The sequence below is a fragment of the Haliotis rufescens genome, unplaced genomic scaffold (assembly GCF_023055435.1).
Source record: "Haliotis rufescens isolate VD_foot unplaced genomic scaffold, xgHalRufe1.0.p SCAF_7, whole genome shotgun sequence".
Lineage (NCBI taxonomy): Eukaryota > Metazoa > Mollusca > Gastropoda > Lepetellida > Haliotidae > Haliotis > Haliotis rufescens.
This window is the reverse complement of record NW_025964361.1, coordinates 34,919,364-34,933,279: the sequence shown is the minus strand read 5'-3', so window position 1 is coordinate 34,933,279 and position 13,916 is coordinate 34,919,364. Positions and strand designations below refer to the sequence as shown.

At 41.5% G+C, this 13,916-nt stretch overlaps 1 protein-coding gene across 1 annotated transcript; it reads right to left on the bottom strand.

Annotated features, from left to right (window-relative positions):
* Nucleotides 1–279: 279 nt before the first annotated feature.
* LOC124117073 (RING finger protein 150-like) lies at nt 280–13,163 on the bottom strand. Its single transcript, XM_048388339.1, has 3 exons — nt 12,547–13,163; nt 4,580–4,851; nt 280–706 (listed from the first exon to the last, which is right to left on the bottom strand). The coding sequence occupies exons 1-3, from the start codon at nt 13,046–13,048 to the stop codon at nt 695–697; spliced, it is 786 nt and encodes a 261-aa protein (XP_048244296.1). The 5' UTR covers nt 13,049–13,163; the 3' UTR covers nt 280–694.
* Between the last annotated feature and the right edge of the window lie 753 nt (nt 13,164–13,916).

Below are 13,916 nucleotides of genomic sequence, written 5' to 3'. Positions count from 1 at the left end.
ATGATCAACGAATGCCGTGAAAATGTTTTTTGAATGACTTGAGAATATTCAGCCATCTCTTCATGAGTACAATGTTCCAACATGTATTCACAATACCATCTCTCTTCAGAGAGACTGAGGTTTGGTTTGTTTGTTGTTTAACGCCGCACTCAGCAATATTACAGCTATTTGACGGCGGTCTGTAAATAATCGAGTCTGGACCAGACGATCCAGTGATTAATATCATGAGCATCGATCCATGCAATTGGGATTAATGACATGCATGAACCAAGTCAGCGAGCCTGACCACCCGATCCCGTTAGTCGCCTCTTACGACAAGCATAGTCGCCTTCTAGGGCAAGGATGGGTTGCTGAAGACTTATTCTATCCCGGATCTTCACGGGCCTCAGAGAGACTGAGGGAACCCCCACAGCGAACAATGTTCCTTTCCTGATTGCCCTGAAGCAGGCAACCAGTGTCTCCAAGAATGTCCCCATCGCTGTGCCATAGAACGTCGTCTCTGGATCACAGACCGCTAGAATCACCGCCATTGGTCAGTGATGAAATACTCTAACACCAATGAACCTACGCTTTTAATCAGTGGCATGTGGCGCCACGTGATTGAATTACATAATACTCCAGTTGTAGTAGCTTGTCATCTGGTGCGTGATACCCCCCAGTCTCTACTTGAGAGCCAGTTTAGACTCTTTGTTCATCACTGGGTAACCTGAATAATATACAAATGAGATTTCAGAGCTTCGATATCTGACGTATCTGTGCTGTTCACATACTGAAACACATGTTAATTTAAGAAAAACAATGCAATGATTTGAAGCAATAATGAGCACCGAGAGACGAAATAAATTGTTTGATAGGCATTACTTAGAAGTTGACGGGTGACAAGGTAAACACAATTTTATCCGCCTACTATGAACTCATCAAGTAATAATCACTTATCCTGTTTAATTGGCTTCATGTCCCATTGGCTTCCACCTGTGTGTTCTCTGTCCATCGTGTTGTGACAGTATTATCCCTTTGTTGTCAACACCTACCTATGTTATCCCACTCATGTATGCAATTGTTGTTACTGTTAATCCTCCACCTACTATATATATTCTGAACTATGTCCCTCATTCCCTCCGTGTGCGAAATACGCATCAGTCGGAAAGCGCACGTTAAATCTCCAAAGTAAGTAAGTAAGTAACTCATTCCCTCATAATAGACCTCCCCGCCCCCCAAGTAGATACCTCCATACACACACTACTCCAATCACAACCCAAACACAACAAAACAGACAAAACAAAATTAGCACTCACACACATACACAGGGCCTGGCCAGCATACACCCACATATATACAGACGCTTCCCCAAACAAAAACCACGTTTCCGGCATAGGCATACACATTGATCAAACCCCGCCCGTCTCCACTAACTTCCACTACCTTAACCACTCAAATAACAACACTGCTGAACTGTAAGCATTTCTTACTGCAATTCACTCTACTAAAACAATAAATGAAAACAACTTCCTAATCATCTCCGACTCCCTAAGCGCACTCACACAAATCAAAAACAAACACTCAAAAACCCGGCCCGATCTCATTAACAACATTATTTATCTTACCTACAATCTCTCCACACAAAACAAACATATACACTTCCTATGGTCCCCGGGTCACTCAAACATACCCGGTAACCAAATAGCACATACCCTCGCAAACACTGCCACCACCAACCCGTCCCTCCAAATCTATTTCCAATGCACCCAACTCTACAACTCCACCCCCCCCCCCCCCCCCTTCAATACAAACGTTGCTAAACTGTTCTCACCGGATAATACCCAACCCATATTCAATGCCATTGCCACTTTTATCACAAACAGTAACCTAACAAACCGCTTTTAATCTAAACCTGTAGCAAATACGGCCACTTCTCTTAACTTTTTCTTCATAACATCAAAACAGGATCGAGATCCAAACCCCCCAACTTAATACACTTCTCCGACGTCCGCGCCCCAAGCCCGTTTACCCATTCTACCAACTCAACACCCCAGTCATCCAGCCCTCCCCTTACCAACCCCCAATCACCTAAACAGCCCTTAAACCCCTTTTTCTTTCCTTACCAACAGTACCCCGCTCACTTAGCAGCCTAACTGCTACACTATTATCCCCCCCCCCCCCCCCCCCCCCCCCCCCCCCCTCGCCTTAGGGCACGTTACGTCCCTCCCCACTTACAGTTTTTTGGGTATGTTTACATATTCTCATTTTATTTATTGTTACTATCACCACCTACCCCGTCCGCGAAATGCAGTAAATGCGAAGCGGACGTTAAACCCCTTAAATCCAGCCAGCCAGCCTCATTCAGTCTCGCTTGACAACGGTATAAGGATCTATACCGAATCGTCGCTTTTTACAGCATTAAAGAAGTTGTTATCCATAAAATTGTTTCTACCTTGAGAGACGAAATGTCATAAAGTAAAAAAACCCAACAACTCTCCTCCCACAACAGCATTTTCCCTAAAGAAACAATTCCGTATACTGAAATACAGATAAATAAAAACACTTCGTCCTATCACCTCATGTTTGATGCAGATGACAAATGTTTGAACAAGGCCTTCCTATGATGACATTTTGCCATTTTTGTGTGCACGGTAGCTTACCTGTGTAGATATTTGAAGCATTTTCAACCTAATCTTTTCTTCAGTAAACCTGTTCTAGACCTGATGCTTTGAGTGGAAATGTAGAATATGGAACATCATCCTCGATTTCCAAGGGTATTGTATCGCCGGGTAGTTAATTTGCTCGTGTCAAAGTCAAGCTCGGCAAAGTCCGGCGGTCGTCATTGCACAGTGTCATTACATTCTGTGTGAGGGAGTCAGTGGCCCGACTATTCCATTCTCTTGTTGTTTAATGGAACACTCATACTATGTATTGACTTCATGTGTGTTATCTCTTATATGTTCGCTACCTTATTCTTGTATTGAAAATGTTTTTGTAACTTTAATATTTAAACATTAGGAGAATTTACATGATCATTTTTGCCTCCTCAATAATTGTACATGGTGTTGAATGTCCTTAATGATACTGTTGTATAGCGTATGTTCAGCACTTTATTGTGATACTTGTCAAAATAGATTGTGTTTACCCCATGTTTAGAAACAGTTTGGCTCATCTCTCCAGGAGAGATTGTGACTGAACATCTATTTAGTAATTAGTGTTTCCAATACTCAGTTTTTCTAGTAATCGTTGAATAACCAACCTTCCCGTGATTATCTAGCATTTCGGAATTTTAGCATTTGCTTGTTCAGTCAAAGTTCCTGAATCTTTAGTCGATCAGACTAGTTTGATATTCAGACGTACTTGTCTATTTTATCGGCAAAGTGACATATTTTAGGGGAAGGCTCTCTTTGTTTATTTCTCGTTATTTAACCCAGCACAGGTTTTTCACACATTAGAGTATTGAGTTAATTGACTCAGATGTAAATTGGTGGCAGGCGACATAATTAGCTGTTTCCTCATCTGGGCGGTATCTTGTCAAAGTGTTGTTTTATCTACTCTTAGTTTATTACTGTGATAGAGTTGCTTAGCTATGCCGCTTGGGTATTTGGTTTGATTTAATTAATCAGTGATCTTTGTCAGCGCAGATTGGGGAATCTGATCTTTTATTGTCTCTATTAGTACAATAAGCTGTTATTAAAAAACATGTGAACCTATTGCCACGTTTTCATTATTAAATTACTTAATGACACACCTCATCATTGGAGCACGGCACCGGCACCATGACAACATACTGTAAGTATCTTGGACCCTCAAAGCTTAGTTTGTGAAGCCTGATGTTCCTAACCTAGCACAGACTGTCTGTCGCTCATGACTGTAATTTGATTGGATAACACATAATTTCAATCAGACTTTAAAACATAATAGAAAGCTATGATAGCGAATGGGTCCAGGGTATGTTTTAAAAAATAGAAAGAAGATACAATACTCAAGATAACGAAAGATCCGTCGCACGAGTACAGCGGAAACGCTGACTACAGTTGAGTGAGTGAGTTGGGTTTAACGCCGCTTTCAACATTATTCCTGTTATATCACGGCGTGTCAACTTAATGTGGGAGGAAAGCCCGAAGTGATGCAGGTCTCAGACATTTACCAGTTCGGTGAAACCCACGAGCACGGGTATGGTGCTGACAAACCTAGAAACATAATTGGGGCGAACCGGGATTCGAACCAACAATCATAGGTTCCTGGCGCGTCCAAGCGACGCAACTTTGCACAGCGAATCGCGGCGCCTTAGACGACTGCCCCCCTGACTACAGTAGAAGAAGAGCCAACCAAACAAGGGCGATAATCACCACCACCAAAATGACTGATGTAAACACAACTGAAGTCTTGCCTACAATTGCTTCCTGTTTGTTCTTTTTCTGGCAGTGATGTACGTGGTCAAATTTAAACCTTTGTCAAGGAGTCCAGCTATCCTTTTCACCCTGCTGTATGGATTTGAAATAGCGATGGGTATTTTTCATAACAGAAAGAAGATATAATACACTGGATGACCACTGCTGATTGAACATGTTTTCGAAATAATTAATGCAAAACTTACTGCAGGTCGCGATCGTTCCTTCATACGAGCATAGTCGAACCACCCGATAAAGCAGAAGACTGCACACAGAGCAAGGGGGATTATGAGGCCCACGAAATAGATCATCACTGGCAAAGCAGGGTTCTTCTTGTTTGTGTAACTAAAAGTGTTGACTGTCTTGATTGCCTTTGCACCGACAGTGATTTGCATGGTCAAATTGAAACCCTTGTCAAGGAGGTCAGCTATTCTTTTACCCTCGCTGTAGGGAATTGAAATGGCGACGATCCCTTCAACTGAAACACAAGAATACAGATTGAATAGTATTTACTCATGTGACATTCAGTTCCTGTTTTTTTAAATCTAACTTTATAAAGATGAACAAGGGTTTAGCTGTGATGAATTATGCCAACCAAGACTTATTTTCTTTCTTATGCCAATAATTGTGAATTGGGTTTGGCCACAAAAGAGCGTCCTCCACATTCTACCGTCCTATCTTAATGTTTATTTCCAGTCTTGATCTAATTGTAATTTGTAGCATTTGGAAACTGAAATATTGCCTCTTTGTGATTGGGGCTTAAGTGAATGGCTGGACTCATCATAAATCCGAATAAGAGAGCTCACACCTGTGTACGGCAATGCTATGTCATGAGATTGTGTCTGCAAGGAGAGTGTACATCTGTATGCAACAAAGTAATGTATGTGATTGTTTGTAGGAGTGCCAGCCTTTTATTTCACAAGGTTTTGTGTCACTTACTATTATAAGGGACACGTGCACACTCCAGTCTTTGTTATTTGAGGGTATCTTGTAGGCGTGTCTTCTGCAACTCAGGTGTTTTATCGGAGGGTAGTAGTGAAGTTGCTGGTGTGCCTCAGCACATTGTTGATTTGCAGTCAGATTTGGTTAAATTTGGTTTGATCAAAGGTGGCGTTCTCTTGCTTGTTGGTTATGACTTAGTGGCTCTGTGGCTAACAAAATACGAGTAAGAGGCCACTTACGATCTTGCTGGTACTTTTATTGATCATTCTCTTTAGGACACCTCTTCTTGAAATGAGAGTACTTTTGTTTCGAGCAATACCGTTCCTTTAGACCCTGTACGACTCGTACGCAGCTAATTTATTTCGAAGGATGACGATCCTTAAACTTCTCGCTAGATGAACACTTTCTACTGATGAGGCTCCAAGGCCCCTGTTGGTTTCTACTACCAAGATGGTGTTTTGATGAGGTCTAAGTTAGACCCCTGACCTTCTGCTGCAGATGTTTGGAAAGCTTCTCTCCAGATTGTGGTTTCACAGAGATGTCAGAGTATTTTGCTCAGGGTGTTTCACAGTTTCGTAACACTTGTCATGCTTGTTAGGTGGAGATAAAACCTAATAAAACATTCCCCCTGCCCTTTTGAACCGATACCAGATCTGATTTTTTGTTTTGTTTTGTTTTGTTTGTCGTTTAACGCCAATATTCCAGGTATATGACGGCGGTCTGTCCATAATCGAGTCTGGACCAGACAATCCAGTGATTAATATCATGAGCATCGATCCACGCAATTGGAATCGATGACATGCATCAACCAAGTCAGTGAGCCTGACCGCCCGATCCCGTTAGTCGCCTTTTACGACAAGCAGAGTCACCTTTTACGGCAAGCATGGGTTGCTGAAGACCTATTCTACCCCGGAATCTTCACGGGTCTGTCACTGTCATGATTTAACGACATTCGATGCTAGCATGTAAACGAAATGCAACAATGCTGGCCTCGACACAGTGGTTCGTGTATGTTATGGTTCATTGTAGTTTCTGAAAGGTGAGGTGAGGTGAAATGGGGTTTAACGTCGCGTCCAAGATTATTGCACTTATATAGCGACGTGCATGCACGTGTATGAGTGTGGCTGCTTGTACTAGTCCGGACTGATGCCTATTTAGATTCCATGCCGCAGTTTAACATGAATACCCAACTCAGACACAGTATACTGACTCCAAGCCGACCAGTCCTTGTTTTAGCCCCTTAATGCCGAGCGCCAGACAGGGTAACAACAAGTACCATCTTTTAACGTCTTTTGGTATGACGCGGCTGGGGATCGAACCCCGGAACTTCCGCTCTCCTGGCGGACGCTCTACCATTAGACTGCAGTCATTTTTTTAATGAGTTTTCGTGGCGTTCGGAAGGGAGCATCTTTTTCTGATGGACTTTCAAAATACCCTCCTGTCAAATCCTAACGTTGGTGGTTACCTGAGATCGCGTTGAATATTGATCACAAAAAGTTGTAAACAACATGTTGTCATGAATAAAGTTTTAAAAACACTTTTTACAATGTTTTATTTAGAGTTATTAGAGTTTGTTTCAATGAGGAAATTACCGAACATATCCTTCCACTTTTAGAACGTTATCATTTGTATGCAAAAGATATGCCTTCATCGAGTTAAATGTTGTCATCTCATCACCAAACCAGTCTTGGTTACGGCCTATGACGTCAAAATCGTAACAAAAAACATCCGATATCAAACGTGCCGTATTTCCTCTATTAGACGCCCGGGTCTCTAATAACTTCGCGTGAACCGTTGACCCGGCGTTTATTAGAGAACCGGTGTCTAATAGAGGAAATACGGTATACAGTTCTGATGGGCTATCGCAGCCATTTTCTATGGATCGATATTTAAGCTATCGATATATTCACGAGCACTGATTTTGTGTGGAAATGCTTATGTTAAAAGAGGTTTCAGTAGGAAAGAGGATTCTGCTATTAGCCAAAAAAATCAAAAATCAAAAATCAAGCGTTCTTCAATGTCATGGTAGAAGTGGGAGTCAACACGAAACGGCATTCAATTTGTAACCTGATATTCAACCCAAACGCAGAGTTAATTACTCACGAAGCAAGCGGAAAACAATGACTGGTTGGGGGATACATAGTGGTGACTGCCGGGTGGTGGTGGTGGGGGTGGGGGTGGGGGTGGGGGTGGGATGTGTGTGTGTGTGTGTGTTGGATTTCTTTGTTATGAATTTGAGGCATGTGACTAGTCATGACACAAGTAGACAGGCTCTAAACCAAGCAGAGGAAAATATATTTGGATATTTGTTTCCTCCTGGAAATACCATTTCAAACTGGGATTGTGAACTCTAAATGTCTGTTTTATACTAATTGCTATAGTTATCAATAGAGAGTCACTATATTTTCTCACCCAAAAGCATATTACATCGGACATATAGCCATCGTTTCTAATATTATCAAGACTAAAAGTATTATCTAAAAGTATATCTAAATGAAAATAGAGAGTAAAATAGTCCGTTTCTTTCTATGATACATTTATGTGTCTTTTCTTGCCAATTCATTATACTCTATTTACAAAGTGATTATTTTGCTGAAAGTAGAAATTTATGATTTTCAAACCACAAATTTTATAAAATTGGTCACATTTACAGAGATTAAAAAGACAAGACATGTATGATGAGACTTTTACAAATGCATCATTAACAAGCCTTCAGCATGTTTCAACATCCATCTGTGTAAATTAAAGGGCCATAATCAAGTATGCATTTAGTAATCACCTTTTAAAAAACAACTTAAAGACAATCAAAACTTATTGTTACACATGCCCAGGGGTATGTAGTGCAGGAAAGATATTTATTCATGATACCACAAGTTTTTTATTCTACTACACGTGCCACTACTGTTTCCAATATGCTATATATGTCACTGACAAAAGCCTACACTTTTATTCAAAGTGTTTATCATAAACCGCGTACATCAGATAGCTACTCGAGACAGCACAAAGAACAACGATATTTTAGAAGGGGGAATAAGCTGGTCCCATAGATGTAGCTGAACAAGCAGGTAAACGCAATTTCAGAAAGATCGCAGCAAAACTGGGCGAGATACGACAATCTGTAATGGGGTAAAAGGTACAGATAATTGCCCTTAATTATCTGTGTTATTGTAAATACCAACCTTAACCCCTCTGTTCACGAAATGAACTTGTCCGACATTGCCGAGATCTGATTGTATTCAGGGATTCATCACTATTTAAGGAGATGTAAACATTGTTAAAGCTTGTAAATGTTATCAGCATCCTCAAAGAGGCTTTAAATAAAGTTGATAAATGATATGAGAATGATCAGCAAAACATTCATGAGCATCTGAGGACTGTGTAAAATACATCGCAAGGTTACAATCTAAATCTGAAAACCCCCGAGAAGAAACAAGATATGTTGATGACTGTATCAACTGAAAATGCGTGATAATATGAGTGCGGTAAGTTCATGTTTTAAAACCAATCGACTGCAGACACTTGATTAATACATAACCTCAGAAGTCACAGACAGAGGATTATTGTTGTCACTGGCTTACATTCCTTTGTGTTCTTATGACGTATCATCCATGTTTTCCTAACCTTGCCTCTTCTCAATAGTGAAACTGGTCAACATTCAAGGAAATGGCCCTTACTCCCTATCTGTTATTCCTTCACCACGATGGCCTAAATTTATCTAATAAATGTCGATATGAAGATCCAGGGTAGAATAGGTCTTCAGCAACCCATGCTTGCCCTAAGAGGCGACTATGCTTGTCGTAAGAGGCAACTATGCTTGTCTTAAGAGGCGACTAACGGGATCGGGTGGTCAGGCTCGCTGACTTGGTTGATGATCATCGATCCTAAATGCGTGGATCGATGATCATGATGTCAATCACTGGATTATCTGGTGCAGACCTTTTATTTATAGACCGCCGTCATATAACCGGAATATTGCGCCGTTAAACAACAAACACACACACGTACACACACACACACACACGCACGCACGCACGCACGCACGCACGCACGCACACACACACACACACACACACACACACACACACATTTAAACCTACAAAAAGGTCTTAATGCCGAATTAATGTCGCCTATAACCCCGTGACATTTCCATGTAGTTTCTAAAAATCGATTCTTTAATGCTGTTTTACGCGAATATGTAGAGTATGTACATGTGCTCACAAGTCACTCTTCAGGGTTCAAGTATCGGCTGCGTTCATGCCAGAGATATCGAGTGACACTCACAGTCAAGGTTTGTCCTTCTCCATTACGATCTCAGCTATGATCAATTCATTGTTAACACATGTGACCTTCTGCTGCGACCTCTTTACTTAAAGCATGTAAACAATAATGACTTGATCACCCTAAGCGGAGACCATATCTATTTCATGGTCTCTGCCCTTAGTTGTTAGAGAAATACATTGATACGAAAGCTAACCGCTAAATGAGACGAATGTCTATCCAATTTTGATCTCGTTATATGGTAAATTTGTCCACAGCAAGAGGGGCGGTCGGGTAGCTTAGTTGTTAAAGCGTTCGCTCGTCATGCCGAAGACCCGGGTTCGAATCCCGACATGGGTACAATGTGTGAAGCCCAATTCTGTTGTCCCCCGCCGTGATATTGCTGGAATATTGCTAAAAGCGGCGTAAAACCAAACTCACTCACTCACTCACTCACTAGCAAGAATTTCCCTTCTGCCAATCTGGGTACCTTCCTATGTTGAAGTTAGTCCCTGTGCGGGGCAGAGGATAATGTACGTATCCGTCAGTGAAAATGAAATACTTATTTACTATTGAGAGTCACGTTTCTCTTTTGGTCAATTACCCTTTTTAATGATGGTGTGTCTAGATACTCTTATGGTCAAGTGCCTTGTATTTTGGTTAAGTTTAGAATTTTCCTTGCCCAGTCAAAAAGACTGAGACTTCAGTCTATAAGAATAGTTTGATATTCAGGCGTTTTTCGTCTATTTTATTGCCCAAGAGACTTTCTTCAGGGATACATCTTCGGTATATATTTCTCCCTATTTCATCCCGTTGAGATTTCACTCATTAGAGTGTAGTAAATTGGTCGCTTAATTGCATCTTGATAATTATCTTGTCAAAGTGTTGATTTAGCGACTCTCCTTTCTTATTACTGTTATACAGTTACTAAGTTAATCAGCTTGTGAGTGAGTGAGAGAGTGAGTATGGTTTTACGCCGCTTTTAGCAATATTCCAGCAATATCACGGCGGGGGACACCAGAAATGGGCTTCACACATTGTCCCCATGTCGGGAATCGAACCCGGGTCTTCGGCGTGACGAGCGAACGCTTTAACCACTAGGCCACCCGACTAGATATAATTAATATGATCATTGTCAGTGTAAATTGGGTTTTTGATACTTTATATTGTCGTCTATTGATACTATAAACTGATGCTAATAAAACTGTGAACTTTGACCACGTTTTTAATTATTACTTTATTCTTGTTTAATGACACCCTGGCCTCAGAAGCACAGCTCAGTGACAGGACATGTGTTGGATACACAGTGCCACATGTGACAAATGTAATATTTGGGATAACAGTTTCTTCGTAAAGTACATCGATTCCAGTACTTTTTGGGATTGAATCCCATCCGGGGTTCGAACCCACACTCCCAGAGTGTGGCACCCAATCGCTGCCATTTGTGGGTTCTAATCCTGGATGGGACTCATCCTAAACAAGTACTAGACACAACTGACCCCTGAAGATCCGGAATGAATAGGTCTGCAGCAACCCATTCTTGAAAGGCGACTGTACTAAGAGGCGACTAACGGGATCGGGTGGTCAGGCTCGCTGACGTGGTTGATGCATGTCATCGTATCCCAATTGCGTAGATAGATGCTCATGATGTCAATCACTTGATTGTCTGGTTCAGACTCAGTTATTTACAGATCGCCGTCAAAGAGTGCGGCGTTAAACGACAACAAAGCAGTTAATACATAGGTTACAATACACTGGTTCTAATACAATCTGGCAAAATCACGATAACGGGAACCTCATTGTACAGTCATTGTATTCACTGCATAAGGAATAGCAACGCATGTTTACCCATATTTGACAATTTTCATTCAAGTGCAAACATGGTAAATGTACATCCTGCGCACACTTGGCGTGTCGTCCCATGCGCATGCGTATAGGTAAATCTGGTTTATCCAATAACATAGGGGCTGTCGGGTAGCCTGGTGGTTAAAGCGTTCGCTCGTCACGCCGAAGACCCGGGTTCGATTCCCGACATGGGTACAATGTGTGAAGCCCATTTCTGGTGTATCCCGCCGTGATATTGCTGGAATATTGCTAAATGCGGCGTAAAAATCAAACCCACTCACTCACTCCAATAACATAAAGTCAGTAGGCGATATAATGTGTAAAACTGACCTGTCTGATTTACTTGCGAAATATGCATTTACCAGGGTTATACACAGCGCCACTAGGTCCGAAAGTCCGAAAATTAATGAAAATCCGGAGGGACTAGTTGTTTTCACCAAAGTCTAGCTAGTTTATGTAAACAACTAGTCCCAAATGAAGTGCTGACTAGTTGGATATGACCAAAGCTGTCTCTGATTTACCGATACGCAAAACAAGCATATTGTTTGCATGTAAATATATGTACGGTTGTTCATGATTATGAAAACTCAAGCTTGTTTATACGTTTTCAAATTCTAGGAACATCAGAGTGATCCATTGGTTTCTGGCCAGTGTTGATATGATAAGGGTCGTTAAACACGTGATTCCCGAGCATCAGATAAACTGCGTGAAGACGATTTCTAACCGTCTTGTCTGTAACTTGAACTCTGGTGGCCTGGCGCAAGTAATCAGCGATTTCATTGGCTGTTTGAGCTCGATTTCCTAAAGCCTGATTTCTGATTAATCGGTCCCGGACTTGTGTTTTACGAAAGAGTGTTGCCGTTTTGTGTAAAGCAATATATTTAAAAAACTGATACGGTAAAAAGGTGTTGCTGTTTTTGTCTGTTGATGTTCTCACATGTGTTCAATTAAAAATACTTGATGATGACATATTTTCTGATTAATATCACATTGTGATGATAATGAGATCTCTATTGTTATGTCATATTTGAACGTGTCATTGTGCCATTGTTTGTTGCTTGTCGTAGCACATACATTGTTTACACATACATTGTTTACACATACATTATGGAATGTAAATAATACCTACCATCGTGTTTCATGATATGCAAAGGCGTCTTGACATTCTTCATATCGTAGACAACGACCGCAGAAGCATTATATCTCATAGCATTGCTGATCTTCTTTGAAAACTTGCATTCTCCACGAGCAATCAATGCGATCCATTTCACCTGGGGAATTGTCACACTGTAGTCATCACACCCATGTTGTTTGCCTGAAACTGTTTTTACGTGGACGACGACACCACTCGCTGCCCCAACCTTCAACCTTGCAGACTTCAGCGTGTATCCAAATCGACCTTCAATCCTAAAAGATACTGTCTCGTTGGATGTTTTCTGTGTGTACGTTATATCTAAAAAGGCGTTATAGTAAAAAACGGACGTCGCCGACAAAGAAAGTTTCGGTGATAGCAACAGAACCATTATGATTATCTTGAAGATGAGATGTGTCTTTGGTAGCCATATTTGATGGCAGGCGGTTGTTCCAGGAATGAATTCAAAGGCTGATCCCCTCCTTCTGCTGTCAAACATTGTGATATAGAGTGGGTGTCCTTTAAACCATTGAACAACGAAGCTCGTTTCTCAACCGCCAACCGCAAAAGTGTTCCAACTGCGAGGAATGCGTGACCTCCCTCGTTATCGCTTTGCAGTGTTTGGGTGTGACGTCATGAGACTGACATTGTTCGACAGCGCCATCTATAAACACAGGTCATTGAGTTGGCAAGTCAATTTTACAACAAAGAGGAAGGATAAATAACACGTTGACTGAAAATTAAAAAGTACTCTTTTTGAAGTTACAAGGGACATATTCTCATATCGCACCGATTGAACAAGATTACCGCAGGGCCGCCTCCGTGGTCTAGTGGATAGAGGTATGCTGGGAGCGGAAGATCGTGGGTTCGATCCCCGGCTACGTCATACCAAAAGACGTTAAAAGATGGTACTTGTCACCCTGCCCCGCGCTTGGCATTAAGGGGATAGAATAAGGACTGGTCGGCTCGGAGTCAGTATACTGTGTCTGAGTCCGGTGTTCATGTTAAACTGCGGACTGGTATCTCATTGAGCTAGCACTATAAAATCGTCATAAGTCCGGACAAGTACAAGGAGCCCCACTCATGTGCATGCACGTTGCTATATAAGTGCAATAATCTTTAACGCGACGTTTAACCCCACTTCACCTCACCCCACAACATAGAAGCTGTGAGGAGTACACATTGTGTTGTGTCCGAAGTCTACAGGGTGTTATGAGATAAATTGAGAAAAGTAATGGAGATAATTTCCCCCCTTGTCGTACGCAAGCATAACTCAGAAAAGGAGCTGATACGTTACCATTAACCATAACACGTGATTTTATATTTGAGTACACGCTGTCGTCCAAGTAGCGTACGCCATTCAAATT

Excerpts from the sequence above, each read along its gene's own strand:
- LOC124117073 (XM_048388339.1), bottom strand. The coding sequence starts at position 13,048 with ATGTTTGACAGCAGAAGGAGGGGATCAGCCTTTGAATTCATTCCTGGA. Across the intron at positions 4,852-12,546 it reads GCATATCATGAAACACGATG|TTGAAGGGATCGTCGCCATT; the intron begins GTAGGTATTATT and ends CTTGTGTTTCAG.